Below are 26460 nucleotides of genomic sequence, written 5' to 3' on the forward strand. Positions count from 1 at the left end.
TGGGCCTTCACTCCCAGCCCAGTGAGTCTGTCCCTGTAACTGATGGGCCTTCACTCACAGCCCAGTGAGTCTGTCCCTGTAACTGATGGGCCTTCACTCCTGGCCCAGTGAGTCTGTCCCTGTAACTGATGGGCCCTCACTCCCAGCCCAGTGAGTCTGTCCCTGTAACTGATGGGCCCTCACTCCCAGCCCAGTGAGTCTGTCCCTGTAACTGATGGGCCCTCACTCCCAGCCCAGTGAGTCTGTCCCTGTAACTGATGGGCCTTCACTCCCAGCCCAGTGAGTCTGTCCCTGTAACTGATGGGCCTTCACTCCCAGCCCAGTGAGTCTGTCCCTGTAACTGATGGGCCTTCACTCCCGGCCCAGTGAGTCTGTCCTTGTAACTGATGGGCCTTCACTCCCAGCCCAGTGAGTCTGTCCCTGTAACTGATGGGCCTTCACTCCCAGCCCAGTGAGTCTGTCCCTGTAACTGATGGGCCTTCACTCCCAGCCCAGTGAGTCTGTCCCTGTAACTGATGGGCCTTCACTCCCAGCCCAGTGAGTCTGTCCCTGTAACTGATGGGCCTTCACTCCCAGCCCAGTGAGTCTGTCCCTGTAACTGATGGGCCTTCACTCCCAGCCCAGTGAGTCTGTCCCTGTAACTGATGGGCCTTCACTCCCAGCCCAGTGAGTCTGTCCCTGTAACTGATGGGCCTTCACTCCCGGCCCAGTGAGTCTGTCCCTGTAACTGATGGGCCTTCACTCCCAGCCCAGTGAGTCTGTCCCTGTAACTGATGGGCCCTCACTCCCAGCCCAGTGAGTCTGTCCCTGTAACTGATGGGCCCTCACTCCAGGCCCAGTGAGTCTGTCCCTGTAACTGATGGGCCTTCACTCCCAGCCCAGTGAGTCTGTCCCTGTAACTGATGGGCCTTCACTCCCAGCCCAGTGAGTCTGTCCCTGTAACTGATGGGCCCTCACTCCCAGCCCAGTGAGTCTGTCCCTGTAACTGATGGGCCTTCACTCCCAGCCCAGTGAGTTTGTCCCTGAAACTGATGGGCCCTCACTCCCAGCCCAGTGAGTCTGTCCCTGTACAATACAATACAAATCGCTTTATTGGCATGATAAGGTACATCTTATGTTGCCAAAGCATCAAAATACATTTATGGTTGAACACATAAACGCGGTTCCATTCATACAGTGTATAAACAGGTATATCCCTGAGTTTATAAATATATTTTCGCCTTGTTTATATATACTCTTGTCTTAGTTTACTGGTTGTCCCTCTGTTCATGGCAAGCTGTAACATAGTGTGCCGCCAGTGTTACACAGCTTCTCTCCTCCCCCAGTAGGAATGGGAGTTTTTGGTTGTCAGTCAGATTTCTGAATTCAGGGCATATTTGTGAGAATTTTTGATAGAAATTCTCTCTGATGCCCTGATATTTTCCACAGGCTGTGAGGAAGTGCATCTCTGTCTCAACTACTCCCTGACTGCAGTGAGAGCATATCCTGTCTTCTCTTGGCAGCCTGGTCTGCCTGTGTCTGCCTTTTTCGATTTTTTTTTCGATCTAACCCTGTAACTGATGGGCCTTCACTCCCGGCCCAGTGAGTCTGTCCCTGTAACTGATGGGCCTTCAGTCCCGGCCCAGTGAGTCTGTCCCTGTAACTGATGGGCCTTCACTCCCGGCCCAGTGAGTCTGTCCCTGTAACTGATGGGCCTTCACTCCCAGCCCAGTGAGTCTGTCCCTGTAACTGATGGGCCCTCACTCCCAGCCCAGTGAGTCTGTCCCTGTAACTGATGGGCCTTCACTCCCGGCCCAGTGAGTCTGTCCCTGTAACTGATGGGCCCTCACTCCCAGCCCAGTGAGTCTCCCCTGTAACTGATGGGCCTTCACTCCCAGCCCAGTGAGTCTGTCCCTGTAACTGATGGGCCCTCACTCCCAGCCCAGTGAGTCTGTCCCTGTAACTGATGGGCCCTCACTCCCAGCCCAGTGAGTCTGTCCCTGTAACTGATGGGCCCTCACTCCCAGCCCAGTGAGTCTGTCCCTGTAACTGATGGGCCCTCACTCCCAGCCCAGTGAGTCTGTCCCTGTAACTGATGGGCCTTCACTCCCAGCCCAGTGAGTCTGTCCCTGTAACTGATGGGCCTTCACTCCCAGCCCAGTGAGTCTGTCCATGTAACTGATGGGCCTTCACTCCCGGCCCAGTGAGTCTGTCCCTGTAACTGATGGGCCTTCACTCCCAGCCCAGTGAGTCTGTCCCTGTAACTGATGGGCCCTCACTCCCAGCCCAGTGAGTCTGTCCCTGTAACTGATGGGCCTTCACTCCCGGCCCAGTGAGTCTGTCCCTGTAACTGATGGGCCCTCACTCCCAGCCCAGTGAGTCTCCCCTGTAACTGATGGGCCTTCACTCCCAGCCCAGTGAGTCTGTCCCTGTAACTGATGGGCCCTCACTCCCAGCCCAGTGAGTCTGTCCCTGTAACTGATGGGCCTTCACTCCTGGCCCAGTGAGTCTGTCCCTGTAACTGATGGGCCTTCACTCCCAGCCCAGTGAGTCTGTCCCTGTAACTGATGGGCCCTCACTCCTGGCCCAGTGAGTCTGTCCCTGTAACCGATGGGCCTTCACTCCCAGCCCAGTGAGTCTGTCCCTGTAACTGATGGGCCTTCCCTCCCAGCCCAGTGAGTCTGTCCCTGTAACTGATGGGCCTTCACTCCCAGCCCAGTGAGTCTGTCCATGTAACTGATGGGCCCTCACTCCCAGCCCAGTGAGTCTGTCCCTGTAACTGATGGGCCTTCACTCCCAGCCCAGTGAGTCTGTCCCTGTAACTGATGGGCCTTCACTCCCAGCCCAGTGAGTCTGTCCCTGGAACCGATGGGCCTTCACTCCCAGCCCAGTGAGTCTGTCCCTGTAACTGATGGGCCCTCACTCCCAGCCCAGTGAGTCTGTCCCTGTAACCGATGGGCCTTCACTCCCAGCCCAGTGAGTCTGTCCCTGTAACTGATGGGTCTTCACTCCCAGCCCAGTGAATCTGTCCCTGTAACTGATGGGCCTTCACTCCCGGCCCAGTGAGTCTGTCCCTGTAACTGATGGGCCTTCACTCCCAGCCCAGTGAGTCTGTCCCTGTAACTGATGGGTCTTCACTCCCGGCCCAGTGAGTCTGTCCCTGTAACTGATGGGCCTTCACTCCCGGCCCAGTGAGTCTGTCCCTGTAACTGATGGGCCTTCACTCCCAGCCCAGTGAGTCTGTCCCTGTAACTGATGGGCCTTCACTCCCAGCCCAGTGAGTCTCCCCCTGTAACTGATGGGCCTTCACTCCCAGCCCAGTGAGTCTGTCCCTGTAACTGATGGGCCCTCACTCCCAGCCCAGTGAGTCTGTCCCTGTAACTGATGGGCCTTCACTCCCGGCCCAGTGAGTCTGTCCCTGTAACTGATGGGCCCTCACTCCCAGCCCAGTGAGTCTCCCCCTGTAACTGATGGGCCTTCACTCCCAGCCCAGTGAGTCTGTCCCTGTAACTGATGGGCCCTCACTCCCAGCCCAGTGAGTCTGTCCCTGTAACTGATGGGCCTTCACTCCTGGCCCAGTGAGTCTGTCCCTGTAACTGATGGGCCTTCACTCCCAGCCCAGTGAGTCTGTCCCTGTAACTGATGGGCCCTCACTCCCAGCCCAGTGAGTCTGTCCCTGTAACTGATGGGCCTTCACTCCCGGCCCAGTGAGTCTGTCCCTGTAACTGATGGGCCTTCACTCCAGGCCCAGTGAGTCTGTCCCTGTAACTGATGGGCCTTCACTCCCAGCCCAGTGAGTCTCCCCCTGTAACTGATGGGCCCTCACTCCCGGCCCAGTGAGTCTGTCCCTGTAACTGATGGGCCCTCACTCCCAGCCCAGTGAGTCTGTCCCTGTAACTGATGGGCCTTCACTCCCGGCCCAGTGAGTCTGTCCCTGTAACTGATGGGCCCTCACTCCCAGCCCAGTGAGTCTGTCCCTGTAACTGATGGGCCCTCACTCCAAGCCCAGTGAGTCTGTCCCTGTAACTGATGGGCCTTCACTCCTGGCCCAGTGAGTCTGTCCCTGTAACTGATGGGCCCTCACTCCCAGCCCAGTGAGTCTGTCCCTGTAACTGATGGGCCCTCACTCCCAGCCCAGTGAGTCTGTCCCTGTAACTGATGGGCCTTCACTCCCAGCCCAGTGAGTCTTTCCCTGTAACTGATGGGCCCTCACTCCCAGCCCAGTGAGTCTCCCCCTGTAACTGATGGGCCCTCACTCCAGGCCCAGTGAGTCTGTCCCTGTAACTGATGGGCCTTCACTCCCAGCCCAGTGAGTCTTTCCCTGTAACTGATGGGCCCTCACTCCCAGCCCAGTGAGTCTCCCCCTGTAACTGATGGGCCTTCACTCCCGGCCCAGTGAGTCTGTCCCTGTAACTGATGGGCCCTCACTCCCAGCCCAGTGAGTCTCCCCCTGTAACTGATGGGCCTTCACTCCCGGCCCAGTGAGTCTGTCCCTGTAACTGATGGGCCCTCACTCCCAGCCCAGTGAGTCTGTCCCTGTAACTGATGGGCCCTCACTCCTGGCCCAGTGAGTCTGTCCCTGTAACTGATGGGCCCTCACTCCCAGCCCAGTGAGTCTCCCCCTGTAACTGATGGGCCTTCACTCCCGGCCCAGTGAGTCTGTCCCTGTAACTGATGGGCCCTCACTCCCAGCCCAGTGAGTCTGTCCCTGTAACTGATGGGCCCTCACTCCCAGCCCAGTGAGTCTGTCCCTGTAACTGATGGGCCTTCACTCCAGGCCCAGTGAATCTGTCCCTGTAACTGATGGGCCCTCACTCCCAGCCCAGTGAGTCTGTCCCTGTAACTGATGGGCCCTCACTCCCAGCCCAGTGAGTCTCCCCCTGTAACTGATGGGCCTTCACTCCCGGCCCAGTGAGTCTGTCCCTGTAACTGATGGGCCCTCACTCCCAGCCCAGTGAGTCTGTCCCTGTAACTGATGGGCCTTCACTCCCAGCCCAGTGAGTCTGTCCCTGTAACTGATGGGCCTTCACTCCCAGCCCAGTGAGTCTGTCCCTGTAACTGATGGGCCCTCACTCCCAGCCCAGTGAGTCTGTCCCTGTAACTGATGGGCCTTCACTCCCAGCCCAGTGAGTCTGTCCCTGTAACTGATGGGCCCTCACTCCCAGCCCAGTGAGTCTGTCCCTGTAACTGATGGGCCTTCACTCCCAGCCCAGTGAGTCTGTCCCTGTAACTGATGGGCCCTCACTCCCAGCCCAGTGAGTCTGTCCCTGTAACTGATGGGCCTTCACTCCCAGCCCAGTGAGTCTGTCCCTGTAACTGATGGGCCTTCACTCCCAGCCCAGTGAGTCTGTCCCTGTAACTGATGGGCCTTCACTCCAGGCCCAGTGAGTCTGTCCCTGTAACTGATGGGCCCTCACTCCCAGCCCAGTGAGTCTGTCCCTGTAACTGATGGGCCTTCACTCCAGGCCCAGTGAGTCTGTCCCTGTAACTGATGGGCCTTCACTCCAGGCCCAGTGAGTCTGTCCCTGTAACTGATGGGCCCTCACTCCCAGCCCAGTGAGTCTGTCCCTGTAACTGATGGGCCTTCACTCCCAGCCCAGTGAGTCTTCCCCTGTAACTGATGGGCCTTCACTCCCGGCCCAGTGAGTCTGTCCCTGTAACTGATGGGCCCTCACTCCCAGCACAGTGAGTCTTCCCCTGTAGTGGACTGCCGTAAGGGACACAAGGGGTTTACAGTATTAATGGATCCACACACACACTGGACTGGACACTGCAGTATCAGTGCACAGGCAAAGCAAGAAACCAGCTCGCTCAGAAATGAGCAAAGCGCTCCTTAAAGGTCGGCCATTGAAAACTGGCCTCAAATGCCCACTCAAAACCAGGCTGTCCAGTTGCCAGTGGTCACACAGCTTCTTGCCCCCTTGTCCCCTGCAGCCTCGCCCTGTGAGAGAATCCCCCAGCAGGAAGACCAATGTGCAATCCTGGCTGTAACTGGAATATGTTTAGCCGAGTCTGTGTGCCGTATTAAGCAGCGTAAATCCAGCGAGCCAGCCCACAGACTCTGGCCTCCGGGAATCCGACACGCACATCTTCCCCACTCCTTGAAGACCTTGCGATTTAAGAAGTGCTGGAGTGTAGGATGGACCAGCAGTGGTTTAACCTGTGTAGTCATGGCTGTAATGTGACCACCTGTTGTCTCTCCTCCCCTCCTCCCTCCATAGGCTGAATTGTCCCAATCAGAGAATAAGAATGTGAGCAGTTCCAGCCAGCAGGAAGAGGCTGCTGTCGAGGCCGTGTCTCTGGTAAGTGCAATGTCCCAGAGCAGGTGGCAGGCTCGCAGAAGCAACCCTGCATCCTCACCACTTTAAGTGACTGCAGCTCGGATCTTTCAGCACAGTCGGGGTGCTGTGACCCTGTTACCGGGGCGTAGTGACCCTGTTACCGGGGTGCGGTGCTGTGACCCTGTTACCGGGGCGCGGTGCTGTGACCCTGTTACCGGGGCGCGGTGCTGTGACCCTGTTACCAGGGTGCGGTGCTGTGACCCTGTTACCGGGGCGCGGTGCTGTGACCCTGTTACCGGGGCGCGGTGCTGTGACCCTGTTACCGGGGCGCGGTGCTGTGACCCTGTTACCGGGGCGCGGTGCTGTGACCCTGTTACCGGGGCGCGGTGCTGTGACCCTGTTACCGGGGCGCGGTGCTGTGACCCTGTTACCGGGGCGCGGTGCTGTGACCCTGTTACCGGGGCGCGGTGCTGTGACCCTGTTACCGGGGCGCGGTGCTGTGACCCTGTTACCGGGGCTCAGTACTGTGACCCTGTTACCGGGGCGTGGTGCTGTGACCCTGTTACCGGGGCGTAGTGACCCTGTTACCGGGGCGCGGTGCTGTGACCCTGTTACCGGGGCGTGGTGCTGTGACCCTGTTACCGGGGCTCAGTACTGTGACCCTGTTACCGGGGCGCGGTGCTGTGACCCTGTTACCGGGGCGCGGTGCTGTGACCCTGTTACCGGGGCGCGGTGCTGTGACCCTGTTACCGGGGCGCGGTGCTGTGACCCTGTTACCGGGGCGCGGTGCTGTGACCCTGTTACCGGGGCTCAGTACTGTGACCCTGTTACCGGGGCGCGGTGCTGTGACCCTGTTACCGGGGCGCGGTGCTGTGACCCTGTTACCGGGGCGTGGTGCTGTGACCCTGTTACCGGGGCTCAGTACTGTGACCCTGTTACCAGGGTGCGGTGCTGTGACCCTGTTACCGGGGCGTGGTGCTGTGACCCTGTTACCAGGGTGCGGTGCTGTGACCCTGTTACCGGGGCGCGGTGCTGTGACCCTGTTACCGGGGCGTGGTGCTGTGACCCTGTTACCGGGGCTCAGTACTGTGACCCTGTTACCGGGGCGCGGTGCTGTGACCCTGTTACCGGGGTGCAGTGCTGTGACCCTGTTACCGGGGCGCGGTGCTGTGACCCTGTTACCGGGGCGCGGTGCTGTGACCCTATGTTACACAGACTGATGGTGACGGGGCCTGTGTTACACACACTGATGGTGACGGGGCCTGTGTTACGCAGACCGATGGTGACGGGGCCTGTGTTACGCAGACCGATGGTGACGGGGCCTGTGTTACACACACTGATGGTGACGGGGCCTGTGTTACACACACTGATGGTGACAGGGCCTGTGTTACGCAGACCGATGGTGACGGGGCCTGTGTTACGCAGACTGATGGTGACGGGCCTGTGTTACGCAGACTGATGGTGACGGGGCTTGTGTTACGCAGACCGATGGTGACGGGGCCTGTGTTACGCAGACTGATGGTGACGGGCCTGTGTTACACAGACTGATGGTGACGGGGCCTGTGTTACACAGACTGATGGTGGCGGGGCCTGTGTTACGCAGACTGATGGTGACAAGGCCTGTGTTACACAGACTGATGGTGACAGGGCCTGTGTTACGCAGACTGATGGTGACAGGGCCTGTGTTACGCAGACTGATGGTGACGGGCCTGTGTTACACAGACTGATGGTGACAGGGCCTGTGTTACACAGACTGATGGTGACGGGGCCTGTGTTACGCAGACTGATGGTGACGGGGCCTGTGTTACGCAGAGCGATGGTGACGGGACCTGTGTTACACAGACTGATGGTGACGGGGCCTGTGTTACACAGACTGATGGGGCGGGGCCTGTGTTACACAGACTGATGGTGACAGGGCCTGTGTTACACAGACTGATGGTGACGGGGCCTGTGTTACACAGACTGATGGTGATGGGGCCTGTGTTACGCAGACTGATGGTGACGGGGCCTGTGTTACGCAGAGCGATGGTGACGGGGCCTGTGTTACACAGACTGATGGTGACGGGGCCTGTGTTACACAGACTGATGGTGATGGGGCCTGTGTTACGCAGAGCGATGGTGACGGGACCTGTGTTACACAGACTGATGGTGACAGGGCCTGTGTTACACAGACTGATGGTGACAGGGCCTGTGTTACACAGACTGATAGTGACGGGGCCTGTGTTACACAGACTGATGGTGACGGGGCCTGTGTTACACAGACTGATGGTGATGGGGCCTGTGTTACGCAGAGCGATGGTGACGGGACCTGTGTTACACAGACTGATGGTGACGGGGCTTGTGTTACGCAGACTGATGGTGACGGGGCCTGTGTTACGCAGACTGATGGTGACGGGGCCTGTGTTACACAGACCGATGGGGCGGGGCCTCTGTTACACAGACTGATGGCGACGGGGCCTGTGTTACACAGACCGATGGTGACGGGGCCGACATCGAAGGATCAAAAAGCGACGTCTCTTTGACGCTTGGCCGCCACAAACCAGATGTACCTGCGATAAACAGCATGGTTGGCAATTTGTTTCTGTGATTTTTTTGATAGGATCTGGAGGAAGAAGAAGTGAAACCCGCAGATGCAAATACCTGGGAAGCATCGATCGAGAAACTGCCACCATTAGGGAAAATCACTAAGACAGAATCTCAGGTTATCGTGTCCCCCAGGTAAGAAAATACCAGCTCGCAAATGGAAAAGACCATTCAACCCCACCTTCTCCCCATATCCCCCAACCCCACCTACCCACCTTCTCCCCATATCCCCAACCCCCACCTACCCACCTTCTCCCCATATCCTCAACCCCATCTACCCACCTTCTCCTAATATCCCCCAACCCCACCCACCCACCTTCTCCCCATATCCCCAACCCCACCTACCCACCTTCTCCCCATATCCCCAACCCCACCTACCCACCTTCTCCCCATCTCCCCAACCCCACCTACCCACCTTCTCCCCGTATCCCCAACCCCACCTACCCACCTTCTCCCCGTATCCCCAACCCCACCTACCCACCTTCTCCCCATATCCCCCAACCCCACCTACCCACCTTCTCCCCATATCCCCCAACCCCACCTACCTACCTTCTCCCCATATCCCCAACCCCACCTACCCACCTTCTCCCCATATCCCCAACACCACCTACCCACCTTCTCCCCATATCCCCAACACCACCTACCCACCTTCTCCCCATATCCCCAACACCACCTACCCACCTTCACCCCATATCCCCAACACCACCTACCCACCTTCACCCCATATCCCCCAACCTCACCTACCCACCTTCTCCCCATATCCCCAACACCACCTACCCACCTTCTCCCCATATCCCCAAACCCCACCTACCCACCTTCTCACCATATCGCTGAACCCCGTCTTATCCTAGTAATTTTTCTACCGTACCAATCCCAAGTGATCCTTGAGGTACCCTGCTTGTGGCTTCTCTCCAGCCTCAGAGAATTCCATCCAGTGTTACCCTTTAGCTCCTATTCCGCGAGCCCCTTATCCTAACTCTTAACTACAGATGTGGAGCCGTGTCAAAAGTCTTCCCACAGATTTTAGTATATGATAGTCATAGAGTTATACAGCACAGAAAGAGGCCCTTCGGCCCATCGTGTCCGCGCCAGCCATCAAGCCCTGTCTATTCTAATCCCATTTCCCAGCACTTGGTCCGTACCCTTGTATGCTACGGCGTTTCAAGTGCTCATCTAAATGCTTCTTGAATGTTGTGAGGGTTCCTGCCTCTACCACCCTTTCAGGCAGTGAGTTCCAGATTCCAACCACCCTCTGGGTGAAAAAGTTTTTCCTCAAATCCCCTCTAAACCTCCTGCCCCTTACCTTGAAACTATGCTCCCTGGTTATTGACCCCTCTACTAAGTAGAAAAGTTCCTTTCTATCTAACCTATCTATGCCCCTCATAATTTTGTACACCTCAATCAGGTCCCCCCCTCAGCCTTCTCTGCTCTAAAGAAAACAACCCCAGCCTGTCCAGTCTCTCTTCATAGCTGAAGCGCTCCAGCCCAGGTAACATCCTGGTGAATCTCCTCTGCACCCTCTCCAATGCAATCACATCCTTCCTATAGTGTGGCGACCAGAACTGCACACAGTACTCCAGCTGTGGCCTAACTAGCGTTTTGTACAGCTCCATCATAACCTCCCTGCTCTTATATTCTATGCCTCGGCTAATGGAGGCAAGTATCCCATATGCCTTTTTAACCACCTTATCTACCTGTCCTGCTGCCTTCAGGGATCTATGTACATGCACACCAAGGTCCCTCTGATCCTCTGTCCATCCTAGGGTCCTACCATTCATTGTGTATTCCCTTGCCTTGTTAGTCCTCCCAAAATGCATCACCTCACACTTTTCAGGGTTAAATTCCATTTGCCATTGTTCTGCCCATCTAACCAACCCATCTATATCGTCCTGTAGCCTGAGGCTTCCCTCCTCGCTATTTACCACCCCAGCAATTTTTGTGTCATCTGCGAACTTACTGATCATACCTCCTACATTCATATCTAAATCATTAATGTAGACCACAAACAGCAAGGGACCCAGCACTGATCCCTGCGGTACACCACTGGACACAGGCTTCCAGTCACAAAAACAACCTTCGACCATCACCCTCTGCCTCCTGCTACTAAGCCAATTTTGGATCCAATGTGCCAAATTGCCCTGGATCCCATGGGCTCTTACCTTCTTGACCAGTCTCCCATGTGGACTTTGTGAAAAGGCTTACTGAAGTCCATGTAGACTACATCAACTGCACTACCCTCATCCACACACCTAGTCACCCCCTTGAAAAATTCAATCAAATTGGTTAGACATGATCTCCCCCTGACAAAGCCATGCTGACTATCCTTGATTAATCCTTGCCTCTCCAAGTGGAGACTAATTCTGCCCCTCAGAATTTTTTCCAATAATTTCCCTACTATTGATGTTAGGCTCTCTGGCCTGTAATTCCCTGATTTATCCCTACTACCCTTCTTGAATAATGGTACTACATTAGCTGTTCTCCAGTCCTCTGGCACCTCCCCCGTGGCCAGAGGTGTTCTGAAAATTTGTGTCAGAGCCCCTGCAATCTCCTCCCTTGCCTCACACAGCAGCCTGGGATACATCCCATCAGGGCCTGGGGATTTATCCACTTTTAAGCCCGCTAAAACCGCTAGTACCTCCTCCCTCTCAATGCTAATTTGTTCAAGTATGTCACAGTCCCCTTGCCCGATTTCTATGCCTACATCATCCTTCTCCATAGTGAACACAGATGCAAAATATTCATTTAAAACCCCACCTACATCTTCCGGCTCTACACACAGATTGCCACTTTGGGCCCTAATGGGCCCTACTCTTTCCCTGGTTATCCTCTTGCCCTTAATATACTTATAAAACACCTTTGGGATTTTCCTTTATTTTGCTTGCCAGTGTTTTTTCATGCCCCCTCTTCGCTCTCCTAATTTCTTTTTTAAGTACCCCCCTGCACTTTCTATACTCCTCGGGCTTCCACTGTTTTTAGTCCTTTGTATCTGCCAAAAGCCACCCTTTTTTTCCTAATCCATTCTTGTATATCCCTTGACATCCAGGGTTCCCTGGGCTTGTTGGTCCCACCCTTGACCTTTACGGGAACATGTTGGCGTTGTACTCTCTCTATTTCCTTTCTGAAAGACTCCCACTGCTCTGATGTGGATTTTCCTACAAGTATCTGATCCCAGTCCACTTTGGCTAGATCCTGCCTTATCATATTAAAATCGGCCTTCCCCCAATTTAGAACCTTTGGGGTCGATTTTCCTGAAGCTGTCAGGAAGAAGGCGGGACTACAACTTTCGGGTTTTAGACCCGCCTACTTCGACGTCCAGCCAATCCGCGCGATTTTCCCTTGATTGACCTTGTTGAACCCGCCCAGTGGGCTCAGCAGGCCAATTAAGGGCCACCCGGCAACAGGTGACGCCACAGACTGAAATTTCATCTGTCAAGAGTTCTTGACAGATGAAATATCAGTGTTTCACAGCTATTTGAAGCTGTCAAACACTGACAGTCTGAGTTCTGACATGAGTCATTCGGCACAGACTCAGTTAAAACTCTCAGCAGCACTGAAAACTGAAGGCTGTCACTTTTCACAGATCGCAGCCGTTCAGCTTTAAGTGCCGGCTGAGTGATGGGCTCCCGACGGCTACAGGAAGAAAGGCTGTGAAGGTAAGTACAGGTAAGTAAAAGTTCTTTACACACTTTAGACACACCAAACACACTTACCTTTGCACTCATGCACCCATCACTCACCTGAACACCGACATCGCGACCCCTCCAACTCCTTCAACCCGACGGCCCGCCTGCTCTAACCTGGCGTGGTTTGGAGCCGTCAGGAATCCCACATGAAACCCCTCAAAATAGGGATCAGGCTAAAAATTGCCTATGAAGGTATGAGAGTAGAATTGACTAAAGTGGACTGGGAAAACAGATTAAAGTGTAAGACGGTACAAGAGCAGTGGTCTACATTCAAGGAGATATTTCACATCTTTCAAGATAAATATATTCCACTGAGGAAAAAGGGGAGTAAAAGAAAAGACAGCCATCCGTGGCTTAGTAAAGTAATAAAGGATAGTATACGACTGAAAACAAGGGCATATAAAGTAGCCAAATCTAGTGGGAGGATAGAAGATTGGGAAGCATTTAAAAGCCAGCAAACAATAACTAAAAGATTAATTAAGAAAGGGAAGATAGATTATGAAAGTAAACTAGCAAAAAATATAAAAACAGATAGCAAGAGTTTCTACAGCTATATAAAAAGAAAAAGGGTGGCTAAAGTGAACGTTGGTCCCTTAGAGGATGGGACCGGGAAACTAGTGGTGGGGAACATGGAGATGGCAAAGACGCTGAACAAATATTTTGTATCAGTCTTTACAGTAGAGGACACTAAAAATATCCCAACACTGGATAAACAGGGGGCAATGGGGGAGGAGGAGCTAAAGACGATTAAAATCACTAAGGAAATGGTACTCAGTAAAATAATGGGACTTAGGCAGATAAATCCCCCGGACCTGATGGCCTACATCCTAGGGTCTTGAGAGAAGTGGCGGTAGGGATTGTGGATGCATTGGTGATTATTTTCCAGAACTCCCTGGACTCAGGAAAGGTCCCGGCAGATTGGAAAACTGCTAATGTAACACCCTTATTTAAGAAGGGAAGTAGACAAAAAGCTGGAAACTATAGACCAGTTAGCCTAACATCTGTGGTTGGCAAAATGTTGGAGTCCATTATTAAGGAAACAGTAACAGAGCATTTGGATAAACATAATTTAATCGGACAGAGTCAGCATGGTTTTATGAAGGGGAAGTCATGTTTGACAAATTTGCTCGAATTCTTTGAGGATGTAACATACAGGGTGGATAAAGGGGAACCAGTGGATGTAGTGTATTTGGACTTCCAAAAGGCATTTGACAAGGTTCCACACAAAAGATTACTGATCAAGATAAGAAATCACAGGATTGGGGGTAATATACTGGCATGGGTGGAAGATTGGCTATCTAACAGAAAACAAAGAGTCGGGATAAATGGTTCATTCTCGGGCTGGCAATCAGTAACTAGTGGTGTTCCGCAGGGGTCAGTGCTGGGACCCCAACTCTTTACAATCTATATGAACGATTTGGAGGAAGGGACTGAGTGCAACATATCCAAGTTTGCCGACGATACAAAGATGGGAGGGAAAGCAATGAGTGAGGATGACATAAAAAACCTGCAAAAGGACATAGACAGGCTAAGTGAGTGGGCAGAGATTTGGCAGATGGAATATAATGTTGGAAAGTGTGAGGTTATGCACTTTGGCAGAAAAAAATCCAAGAGCAAGTTATTATCTAAATGGAGAGAAACTGCAAAGTGCTACAGTACAAAGGGATCTGGGGGTCCTGGTGCATGAAACACAGAATGTTAGTATGCAGGTACAGCAGGTGATCAGGAAGGCCAATGGAATCTTGGCTTTTATTGCAAGGGGGATGGAGTATAAAAACAGGGAAGTCTTGCTGCAGTTATACAGGGTATTGGTGAGGCCACACCTGGAATACTGCGTGCAGTTTTGGTTTCCATATTTAAGAAAAGATATACTTGCTCTCGAGGTGGTTCGGAGAAGGTTCACTCGGTTGATTCCGGAGATGAGGGGGTTGACGTACGAGGAAAGGTTGAGTAGGTTGGGACTCTACTCATTGGAGTTCAGAAGAATGAGAGGCGATCTTATTGAAACATATAAGATTGTGAGGGGGCTTGATCGGGTGGATGCGGGGAGGATGTTTCCACTGATGGGTGAGACTAGAACTAGGGGGCATAATCTTAGAATAAGGGGCTGCCCTTTCAAAACTGAGATGAGGAGAAACTTCTTCACTCAGAAGGCAGTAAATCTATGGAATTTGCTACCTCAGAGAGCTGTGGAAGTTGCAACATTAAATAAATTTAAAATGGAGATAGACAGTTTCCTAGCAGATAAGGGAATTAGGGGTTACAGGGAGAGGGCAGGGAAGTGGACGTGAGTCTAGATTCGGATCAGCCATGATCCTATTGAATGGCGGAGCAGGCCCGAGGGACCGTATGGCCTACTCCTGCTCCTACTTCTTATGTTCTTAACTACCTGTTAACAGGCAGTTAATTGGCACTAATCCCTTCCCGCCTGGTTTCGGCGGGTCCCATTGTGGGGCGGGTACCCGCCGCCTCTGAAAGTTGCGTGGAGCGGGGTTTTGGGCGGGATGGTGTCGGGACCCCCGAATTCGGGATTTCCAACCCCCCCCCCCCGCAACACGCCTGACGGCTCCACGAAAATCGACCCCTTTATTTCCGGTCCATCTTCGTCCTTTTCCATGACTACCTTAAATCTCACCGAATTATGGTCACTGTCACCAAAATGCTCTCCTACTGACACGTCTACCACTTGCCCGGCTACATTCCCTAGAATTAGGTCCAGTACCGCCCACTCTCTTGTAGGACTTTCTATATGCTGGCTCAAAAAGCTCTCCTGGATGCACTTTAAGAATTCCGCACCTTCTAAGCCTTTCACACTCTGACTATCTCAGTTAATATTGGGGAAGTTGAAATCCCCTACTATTATTACCCTATTATTTCTACACTTCTCTGAGATTTGCCTACATATCTGTTCTTCTATCTCCCCCTGACTGTTTGGGGGCCTATAGGACACTCCCAGCAAAGTGCTTGGCCCCTCTTTGTTTTGCCAGTGATGTCCACTGCAATTCCCCTGTCCATAAAGGTGAAAATCCAGCAGGATATTAGTTCAGCCTTGTAGGTTACGACACTTCAAGTGCATATCCAAGGACTTTTTAAATGTGACGAGGGTTTCTGCTTCTACCACCCTTTCAGGCAGAGAGTTGCAGACCCCCACCACCCTCTGGGTGAAAAAGGTTCTGCTGAACTCCCCTCTAATCCTTCCACCAATTACAGGTACTTTAAATCTATGCCCCCTGGTTATTGACCTCTCTGCTAATGGAAATAGGCCGTTCCTATCCACTCTATCTCAGCCCCTCATAACTTTATATATCTCATTTAAGTCTCCCCTCAGCCTCCTCTGTTCCAAAGAAAACAACCCCAGCCTATCCGATCTTTCCTCAGGGCTAAAATGATCTTGTTCTGATTGTATTTTTATTACCATTTTTCCCTTGGGAGGGGCGAGACCACATATATTGCCTATCCCTGGTTGCCCTGAACCGAGCAGCTTATCAGACCACTTCAGAGGACATCACGGTCGCGTAGTGTAGGATTGGAGTCACGTGTAGGCCTGACTGTGAAACTGGGAAAGCACACCTTGTTGAAAGAGGAGTGTCCCAACTACGACCAGTGGACCACATGCAGCCGCCCAATTCCTGGCAATCCTAAGCATGCAAAGCCAAGCCAACTTCACTGTATCATTCTCCTGTTTGAATCTCATGGGCCTGGGAGTTTGGAAAGGGCTGTTCTTAGCGCTGTTCCCTCAGTAGTGGATACAAGGGTGAGGTGGTGAAGTGGGTATGTTACTGGACTAACAGCCCAAAGACTGCGAGTTGAAGTCCAATAAGGTAAGTTTCAGCGATTCATTCATTGAAAAAAATAATTCTCGGGATGTGGGCGTTGCTGGCAAGGCCAGCTTTTATTGCCCATCCCTAGTTGCCCTTGAAAAGATAGTGGTGAGCCGCCGCCTTGAACCACTGCAGGTGAAGGTACTCCCACAGTGCTGATAGGGAGGGAGATCCAGGATTTTGACCCAGCGACGATGAAGGAACGGCCGATATATTTCCAATTCAGGACGGTGTGTAATTTGGAGGGGAACTTGGAGGTGGTGGTGTTCCCATGTGCCTGCTGCCCTTGTCCTTCCAGGTGGTAGAGGTTGTGGGTTTGGGAGGTGCTGCCGAAGAAGCCTTGGCGAGTTGCTGCAGTGCATCTTGTAGATGGGACACACTGCAGCCACGGTACGCCGGTGGTGGAGGGAGTCAATACTGAGTACAGTGGTCATTTATGGATTGTCAGGGCTTGAGGGCCAGATGTGGCCACTGGCCACAGTTTGGACCTGTTTTAACAAGTTGTGCAATTCCAACTTCTGCCACCTGATGTTCTGGAATCATCTCAAGCCGTTCTCCTGCAGTATGACAGTACCTGCGACAGTGGCGGCACCAGGGGTTTAATCATCTCAAGCCGTTCTCCTGCAGTATGGCAGTACCTGCGACAGTGGTGGTGGCACCAGGGGTTTAACCATCTCAAGCCGTTCTCCTGCAGTATGACAGTACCTGCGACAGTGGCGGCACCAGGGGTTAAACCATCTCAAGCCGTTCTCCTGCAGTGTGACAGTACCTGCGACAGTGGTGGCGGCACCAGGGGTTTAACCATCTCAAGCCGTTCTCCTGCAGTGTGACAGTACCTGCGACAGTGGTGGCGGCACCAGGGGTTTAACCATCTCAAGCCGTTCTCCTGCAGTATGACAGTACCTGCGACAGTGGTGGCGGCACCAGGGGTTTAACCATCTCAAGCCGTTCTCCTGCAGTGTGACAGTACCTGCGACAGTGGTGGTGGCACCAGGGGTTTAACCATCTCAAGCCGTTCTCCTGCAGTGTGACAGTACCTGCGACAGTGGTGGTGGCACCAGGGGTTTAATCATCTCAAGCCGTTCTCCTGCAGTGTGACAGTACCTGCGACAGTGGCGGCACCAGGGGTTTAATCATCTCAAGCCGTTCTCCTGCAGTATGACAGTACCTGCGACAGTGGTGGTGGCACCAGGGGTTTAACCATCTCAAGCCGTTCTCCTGCAGTATGACAGTACCTGCGACAGTGGTGGCACCAGGGGTTTAATCATCTCAAGCCGTTCTCCTGCAGTGTGACAGTACCTGCGACAGTGGTGGCACCAGGGGTTTAATCATCTCAAGCCGTTCTCCTGCAGTATGACAGTACCTGCGACAGTGGTGGTGGCACCAGGGGTTTAACCATCTCAAGCCGTTCTCCTGCAGTGTGACAGTACCTGCGACAGTGGTGGCACCAGGGGTTTAATCATCTCAAGCCGTTCTCCTGCAGTGTGACAGTACCTGCGACAGTGGCGGCACCAGGGGTTTAATCATCTCAAGCCGTTCTCCTGCAGTATGACAGTACCTGCGACAGTGGCGGCACCAGGGGTTTAATCATCTCAAGCCGTTCTCCTGCAGTATGACAGTACCTGCGACAGTGGTGGCACCAGGGGTTTAATCATCTCAAGCCGTTCTCCTGCAGTATGACAGTACCTGCGACAGTGGTGGTGGCACCAGGGGTTTAACCATCTCAAGCCGTTCTCCTGCAGTATGACAGTACCTGCGACAGTGGTGGTGGCACCAGGGGTTTAACCATCTCAAGCCGTTCTCCTGCAGTATGACAGTACCTGCGACACTGGTGGTGGCACCAGGGGTTTAACCATCTCAAGCCGTTCTCCTGCAGTGTGACAGTACCTGCGACAGTGGTGGTGGCACCAGGGGTTTAATCATCTCAAGCCGTTCTCCTGCAGTATGACAGTACCTGCGACAGTGGTGGCACCAGGGGTTTAATCATCTCAAGCCGTTCTCCTGCAGTGTGACAGTACCTGCGACAGTGGTGGTGGCACCAGGGGTTTAACCATCTCAAGCCGTTCTCCTGCAGTATGACAGTACCTGCGACAGTGGTGGTGGCACCAGGGGTTTAACCATCTCAAGCCGTTCTCCTGCAGTATGACAGTACCTGCGACAGTGGTGACACCAGGGGTTTAATCATCTCAAGCCGTTCTCCTGCAGTATGACAGTACCTGCGACAGTGGTGGCACCAGGGGTTTAATCATCTCAAGCCGTTCTCCTGCAGTATGACAGTACCTGCGACAGTGGTGGCACCAGGGGTTTAATCATCTCAAGCCGTTCTCCTGCAGTGTGACAGTACCTGCGACAGTGGTGGCACCAGGGGTTTAATCATCTCAAGCCGTTCTCCTGCAGTATGACAGTACCTGCGACAGTGGTGGCACCAGGGGTTTAACCATCTCAAGCCGTTCTCCTGCAGTGTGACAGTACCTGCGACAGTGGTGGTGGCACCAGGGGTTTAATCATCTCAAGCCGTTCTCCTGCAGTGTGACAGTACCTGCGACAGTGGTGGCGGCACCAGGGGTTTAACCATCTCAAGCCGTTCTCCTGCAGTGTGACAGTACCTGCGACACTGGTGGTGGCACCAGGGGTTTAACCATCTCAAGCCGTTCTCCTGCAGTATGACAGTACCTGCGACAGTGGTGGTGGCACCAGGGGTTTAATCATCTCAAGCCGTTCTCCTGCAGTATGACAGTACCTGCGACAGTGGTGGTGGCACCAGGGGTTTAATCATCTCAAACCGTTCTCCTGCAGTGTGACAGTACCTGCGACAGTGGTGGCACCAGGGGTTTAACCATCTCAAGCCGTTCTCCTGCAGTATGACAGTACCTGCGACAGTGGTGGTGGTACCAGGGGTTTAACCATCTCAAGCCGTTCTCCTGCAGTATGACAGTACCTGCGACAGTGGTGGTGGCACCAGGGGTTTAACCATCTCAAGCCGTTCTCCTGCAGTATGACAGTACCTGCGACAGTGGTGGCACCAGGGGTTTAATCATCTCAAGCCGTTCTCCTGCAGTGTGACAGTACCTGCGACAGTGGTGGTGGCACCAGGGGTTTAATCATCTCAAACCGTTCTCCTGCAGTGTGACAGTACCTGCGACAGTGGTGGCACCAGGGGTTTAACCATCTCAAGCCGTTCTCCTGCAGTATGACAGTACCTGCGACAGTGGTGGCACCAGGGGTTTAACCATCTCAAGCCGTTCTCCTGCAGTATGACAGTACCTGCGACAGTGGTGGTGGCACCAGGGGTTTAATCATCTCAAGCCGTTCTCCTGCAGTATGACAGTACCTGCGACAGTGGTGGCGGCACCAGGGGTTTAACCATCTCAAGCCGTTCTCCTGCAGTGTGACAGTACCTGCGACAGTGGTGGTGGCACCAGGGGTTTAATCATCTCAAGCCGTTCTCCTGCAGTATGACAGTACCTGCGACAGTGGTGGCGGCACCAGGGGTTTAACCATCTCAAGCCGTTCTCCTGCAGTATGACAGTACCTGCGACAGTGGTGGCGGCACCAGGGGTTTAACCATCTCAAGCTGTTCTCCTGCAGTGTGACAGTACCTGCGACAGTGGTGGCGGCACCAGGGGTTTAACCATCTCAAGCCGTTCTCCTGCAGTATGACAGTACCTGCAACAGTGGTGGTGGCACCAGGGGTTTAATCATCTCAAGCCGTTCTCCTGCAGTATGACAGTACCTGCGACAGTGGTGGTGGCACCAGGGGTTTAACCATCTCAAGCCGTTCTCCTGCAGTATGACAGTACCTGCGACAGTGGTGGTGGCACAAGGGGTTTAATCATCTCAAGCCGTTCTCCTGCAGTGTGACAGTACCTGCGACAGTGGCGGCACCAGGGGTTTAATCATCTCAAGCCGTTCTCCTGCAGTATGACAGCACCTGCGACAGTGGTGGTGGCACCAGGGGTTTAACCATCTCAAGCCGTTCTCCTGCAGTATGACAGTACCTGCGACAGTGGTGGCACCAGGGGTTTAATCATCTCAAGCCGTTCTCCTGCAGTGTGACAGTACCTGCGACAGTGGTGGCACCAGGGGTTTAATCATCTCAAGCCGTTCTCCTGCAGTATGACAGTACCTGCGACAGTGGTGGTGGCACCAGGGGTTTAACCATCTCAAGCCGTTCTCCTGCAGTGTGACAGTACCTGCGACAGTGGTGGCGCCAGGGGTTTAATCATCTCAAGCCGTTCTCCTGCAGTATGACAGTACCTGCGACAGTGGCGGCACCAGGGGTTTAATCATCTCAAGCCGTTCTCCTGCAGTATGACAGTACCTGCGACAGTGGTGGCGGCACCAGGGGTTTAATCATCTCAAGCCGTTCTCCTGCAGTATGACAGTACCTGCGACAGTGGTGGTGGCACCAGGGGTTTAACCATCTCAAGCCGTTCTCCTGCAGTATGACAGTACCTGCGACAGTGGTGGTGGCACCAGGGGTTTAACCATCTCAAGCCGTTCTCCTGCAGTATGACAGTACCTGCGACAGTGGTGGCACCAGGGGTTTAATCATCTCAAGCCGTTCTCCTGCAGTATGACAGTACCTGCGACAGTGGCGGCACCAGGGGTTTAATCATCTCAAGCCGTTCTCCTGCAGTGTGACAGTACCTGCGACAGTGGTGGCGGCACCAGGGGTTTAACCATCTCAAGCCGTTCTCCTGCAGTGTGACAGTACCTGCGACAGTGGTGGTGGCACCAGGGGTTTAACCATCTCAAGCCGTTCTCCTGCAGTATGACAGTACCTGCGACAGTGGTGGTGGCACCAGGGGTTTAATCATCTCAAGCCGTTCTCCTGCAGTGTGACAGTACCTGCGACAGTGGTGGCACCAGGGGTTTAACCATCTCAAGCCGTTCTCCTGCAGTATGACAGTACCTGCGACAGTGGTGGCGGCACCAGGGGTTTAATCATCTCAAGCCGTTCTCCTGCAGTATGACAGTACCTGCGACAGTGGTGGTGGCACCAGGGGTTTAACCATCTCAAGCCGTTCTCCTGCAGTATGACAGTACCTGCGACAGTGGTGGTGGCACCAGGGGTTTAATCATCTCAAGCCGTTCTCCTGCAGTATGACAGTACCTGCGACAGTGGTGGCGGCACCAGGGGTTTAACCATCTCAAGCCGTTCTCCTGCAGTGTGACAGTACCTGCGACAGTGGTGGTGGCACCAGGGGTTTAATCATCTCAAGCCGTTCTCCTGCAGTATGACAGTACCTGCGACAGTGGTGGCACCAGGGGTTTAACCATCTCAAGCCGTTCTCCTGCAGTATGACAGTACCTGCGACAGTGGTGGTGGCACCAGGGGTTTAACCATCTCAAGCCGTTCTCCTGCAGTATGACAGTACCTGCGACAGTGGTGGCACCAGGAGTTTAATCATCTCAAGCCGTTCTCCTGCAGTGTGACAGTACCTGCGACAGTGGTGGTGGCACCAGGGGTTTAATCATCTCAAACCGTTCTCCTGCAGTGTGACAGCACCTGCGACAGTGGTGGCACCAGGGGTTTAACCATCTCAAGCCGTTCTCCTGCAGTATGACAGTACCTGCGACAGTGGTGGCACCAGGGGTTTAACCATCTCAAGCCGTTCTCCTGCAGTATGACAGTACCTGCGACAGTGGTGGTGGCACCAGGGGTTTAATCATCTCAAGCCGTTCTCCTGCAGTATGACAGTACCTGCGACAGTGGTGGCGGCACCAGGGGTTTAACCATCTCAAGCCGTTCTCCTGCAGTGTGACAGTACCTGCGACAGTGGTGGTGGCACCAGGGGTTTAATCATCTCAAGCCGTTCTCCTGCAGTATGACAGTACCTGCGACAGTGGTGGCGGCACCAGGGGTTTAACCATCTCAAGCCGTTCTCCTGCAGTATGACAGTACCTGCGACAGTGGTGGTGGCACCAGGGGTTTAACCATCTCAAGCCGTTCTCCTGCAGTATGACAGTACCTGCGACAGTGGTGGTGGCACCAGGGGTTTAACCATCTCAAGCCGTTCTCCTGCAGTATGACAGTACCTGCGACAGTGGTGGTGGCACCAGGGGTTTAATCATCTCAAGCCGTTCTCCTGCAGTGTGACAGTACCTGCGACAGTGGTGGTGGCACCAGGGGTTTAATCATCTCAAGCCGTTCTCCTGCAGTATGACAGTACCTGCGACAGTGGTGGTGGCACCAGGGGTTTAACCATCTCAAGCCGTTCTCCTGCAGTGTGACAGTACCTGCGACAGTGGTGGCGGCACCAGGGGTTTAATCATCTCAAGCCGTTCTCCTGCAGTATGACAGTACCTGCGACAGTGGTGGCGGCACCAGGGGTTTAACCATCTCAAGCCGTTCTCCTGCAGTATGACAGTACCTGCGACAGTGGTGGCACCAGGGGTTTAATCATCTCAAGCCGTTCTCCTGCAGTATGACAGTACCTGCGACAGTGGTGGCACCAGGGGTTTAACCATCTCAAGCCGTTCTCCTGCAGTATGACAGTACCTGCGACAATGGTGGTGGCACCAGGGGTTTAACCATCTCAAGCCGTTCTCCTGCAGTATGACAGTACCTGCGACAGTGGTGGCACCAGGGGTTTAACCATCTCAAGCCGTTCTCCTGCAGTATGACAGTACCTGCGACAGTGGTGGTGGCACCAGGGGTTTAACCATCTCAAGCCGTTCTCCTGCAGTATGACAGTACCTGCGACAGTGGCGGCACCAGGGGTTTAACCATCTCGAGCCGTTCTCCTGCAGTATGACAGTACCTGCGACAGTGGCGGCACCAGGGGTTTAATCATCTCAAGCCGTTCTCCTGCAGTATGACAGTACCTGCGACAGTGGTGGCACCAGGGGTTTAACCATCTCAAGCCGTTCTCCTGCAGTGTGACAGTACCTGCGACAGTGGTGGTGGCACCAGGGGTTTAATCATCTCAAGCCGTTCTCCTGCAGTGTGACAGTACCTGCGACAGTGGTGGTGGCACCAGGGGTTTAATCATCTCAAGCCGTTCTCCTGCAATATGACAGTACCTGCGACAGTGGTGGCACCAGGGCTTTAACCATCTCAAGCCGTTCTCCTGCAGTATGAAACTACCTGCGACAGTGGTGGTGGCACCAGGAGTTTAATCATCTCAAGCCGTTCTCCTGTAGTATGACACTACCTGCGACAGTGGTGGCACCAGGGGTTTAACCATCTCATGCCGTTCTCCTGCAGTATGACAGTACCTGCGACAGTGGTGGCACCAGGGGTTTAACCATCTCAAGCCGTTCTCCTGCAGTATGACAGTACCTGCGACAGTGGTGGCACCAGGGGTTTAATCATCTCAAGCCGTTCTCCTGCAGTATGACAGTACCTGCGACAGTGGTGGTGGCACCAGGGGTTTAACCATCTCAAGCCGTTCTCCTGCAGTATGACAGTACCTGCGACAGTGGTGGCACCAGGGGTTTAACCATCTCAAGCCGTTCTTCTGCAGTGTGACAGTACCTGCGACAGTGGTGGTGGCACCAGGGGTTTAAGCATCTCAAGCCGTTCTCCTACAGTATGACAGTACCTGCGACAGTGGTGGCGGCACCAGGGGTTTAATCATCTCAAGCCGTTCTCCTGCAGTATGACAGTACCTGCGACAGTGGTGGCGGCACCAGGGGTTTAACCATCTCAAGCCGTTCTCCTGCAGTATGACAGTACCTGCGACAGTGGTGGCGGCACCAGGGGTTTAATCATCTCAAGCCGTTCTCCTGCAGTGTGACAGTACCTGCGACAGTGGTGGCACCAGGGGTTTAACCATCTCAAGCCGTTCTCCTGCAGTGTGACAGTACCTGCGACAGTGGTGGTGGCACCAGGGGTTTAACCATCTCAAGCCGTTCTCCTGCAGTATGACAGTACCTGCGACAGTGGTGGCACCAGGGGTTTAACCATCTCAAGCCGTTCTCCTGCAGTATGACAGTACCTGCGACAGTGGTGGCACCAGGGGTTTAACCATCTCAAGCCGTTCTCCTGCAGTATGACAGTACCTGCGACAGTGGTGGCGGCACCAGGGGTTTAATCATCTCAAGCCGTTCTCCTGCAGTGTGACAGTACCTGCAACAGTGGTGGCGGCACCAGGGGTTTAACCATCTCAAGCCGTTCTCCTGCAGTATGACAGTACCTGCGACAGTGGCGGCACCAGGGGTTTAACCATCTCAAGCCGTTCTCCTGCAGTGTGACAGTACCTGCGACAGTGGTGGCGGCACCAGGGGTTTAATCATCTCAAGCCGTTCTCCTGCAGTATGACAGTACCTGCGACAGTGGTGGCGGCACCAGGGGTTTAACCATCTCAAGCCGTTCTCCTGCAGTATGACAGTACCTGCGACAGTGGCGGCACCAGGGGTTTAACCATCTCAAGCCGTTCTCCTGCAGTATGACAGTACCTGCGACAGTGGTGGCGGCACCAGGGGTTTAACCATCTCAAGCCGTTCTCCTGCAGTATGACAGTACCTGCGACAGTGGTGGTGGCACCAGGGGTTTAACCATCTCAAGCCGTTCTCCTGCAGTATGACAGTACCTGCGACAGTGGTGGTGGCACCAGGGGTTTAACCATCTCAAGCCGTTCTCCTGCAGTATGACAGTACCTGCGACAGTGGTGGTGGCACCAGGGGTTTAACCATCTCAAGCCGTTCTCCTGCAGTATGACAGTACCTGCGACGGTGGTGGCACCAGGGGTTTAACCATCTCAAGCCGTTCTCCTGCAGTGTGACAGTACCTGCGACAGTGGTGGTGGCACCAGGGGTTTAACCATCTCAAGCCGTTCTCCTGCAGTATGACAGTACCTGCGACAGTGGTGGTGGCACCAGGGGTTTAACCATCTCAAGCCGTTCTCCTGCCGTGTGACAGTACCTGCGACAGTGGTGGCGGCACCAGGGGTTTAACCATCTCAAGCCGTTCTCCTGCAGTGTGACAGTACCTGCGACAGTGGTGGTGGCACCAGGGGTTTAATCATCTCAAGCCGTTCTCCTGCAGTGTGACAGTACCTGCGACAGTGGTGGCGGCACCAGGGGTTTTACCATCTCAAGCCGTTCTCCTGCAGTATGACAGTACCTGCGACAGTGGTGGCGGCACCAGGGGTTTAATCATCTCAAGCCGTTCTCCTGCAGTGTGACAGTACCTGCGACAGTGGTGGTGGCACCAGGGGTTTAACCATCTCAAGCCGTTCTCCTGCAGTATGACAGTACCTGCGACAGTGCTGGCGGCACCAGGGGTTTAACCATCTCAAGCCGTTCTCCTGCAGTATGACAGTACCTGCGACAGTGGTGGCGGCACCAGGGGTTTAATCATCTCAAGCCGTTCTCCTGCAGTATGACAGTACCTGCGACAGTGGTGGCACCAGGGGTTTAACCATCTCAAGCCGTTCTCCTGCAGTATGACAGTACCTGTGACAGTGGTGGCGGCACCAGGGGTTTAATCATCTCAAGCCGTTCTCCTGCAGTGTGACAGTACCTGCGACAGTGGTGGCACCAGGGGTTTAACCATCTCAAGCCGTTCTCCTGCAGTGTGACAGTACCTGCGACAGTGGTGGTGGCACCAGGGGTTTAATCATCTCAAGCCGTTCTCCTGCAGTATGACAGTACCTGCGACAGTGTCAGCACCAGGGGTTTAACCATCTCAAGCCGTTCTCCTGCAGTATGACAGTACCTGTGACAGTGGTGGCACCAGGGGTTTAACCATCTCAAGCCGTTCTCCTGCAGTATGACAGTACCTGCGACAGTGGTGGCACCAGGGGTTTAATCATCTCAAGCCGTTCTCCTGCAGTATGACAGTACCTGCGACAGTGGTGGTGGCACCAGGGGTTTAACCATCTCAAGCCGTTCTCCTGCAGTATGACAGTACCTGCGACAGTGGTGGTGGCACCAGGGGTTTAACCATCTCAAGCCGTTCTCCTGCAGTGTGACAGTACCTGCGACAGTGGTGGCGGCACCAGGGGTTTAACCATCTCAAGCCGTTCTCCTGCAGTATGACAGTACCTGCGACAGTGGTGGCGGCACCAGGGGTTTAATCATCTCAAGCCGTTCTCCTGCAGTGTGACAGTACCTGCGACAGTGGTGGCACCAGGGGTTTAACCATCTCAAGCCGTTCTCCTG

At 54.0% G+C, this 26460-nt stretch overlaps 1 protein-coding gene across 6 annotated transcripts in view; it reads left to right on the top strand.

Moving 5' to 3' along the window:
• The window catches only part of LOC147113203 (phosphofurin acidic cluster sorting protein 1-like), a 795587-nt gene that overhangs the window by 431818 nt on the left and 337309 nt on the right, over positions 1–26460 (top strand). For all 6 annotated transcript variants that reach the window (XM_085998126.1, XM_085998127.1, XM_085998132.1 and 3 more), the window contains exons 11-12: positions 6201–6281; positions 8860–8978. In XM_085998126.1, the coding sequence (XP_085854252.1) occupies positions 6201–6281; positions 8860–8978 (200 nt within the window). The remainder of the gene's footprint in view (positions 1–6200; positions 6282–8859; positions 8979–26460) is intronic.

The sequence above is a fragment of the Somniosus microcephalus genome, chromosome 9, assembly GCF_052327205.1.
Source record: "Somniosus microcephalus isolate GS21.2 chromosome 9, FLI_Smic_1.0, whole genome shotgun sequence".
Lineage (NCBI taxonomy): Eukaryota > Metazoa > Chordata > Chondrichthyes > Squaliformes > Somniosidae > Somniosus > Somniosus microcephalus.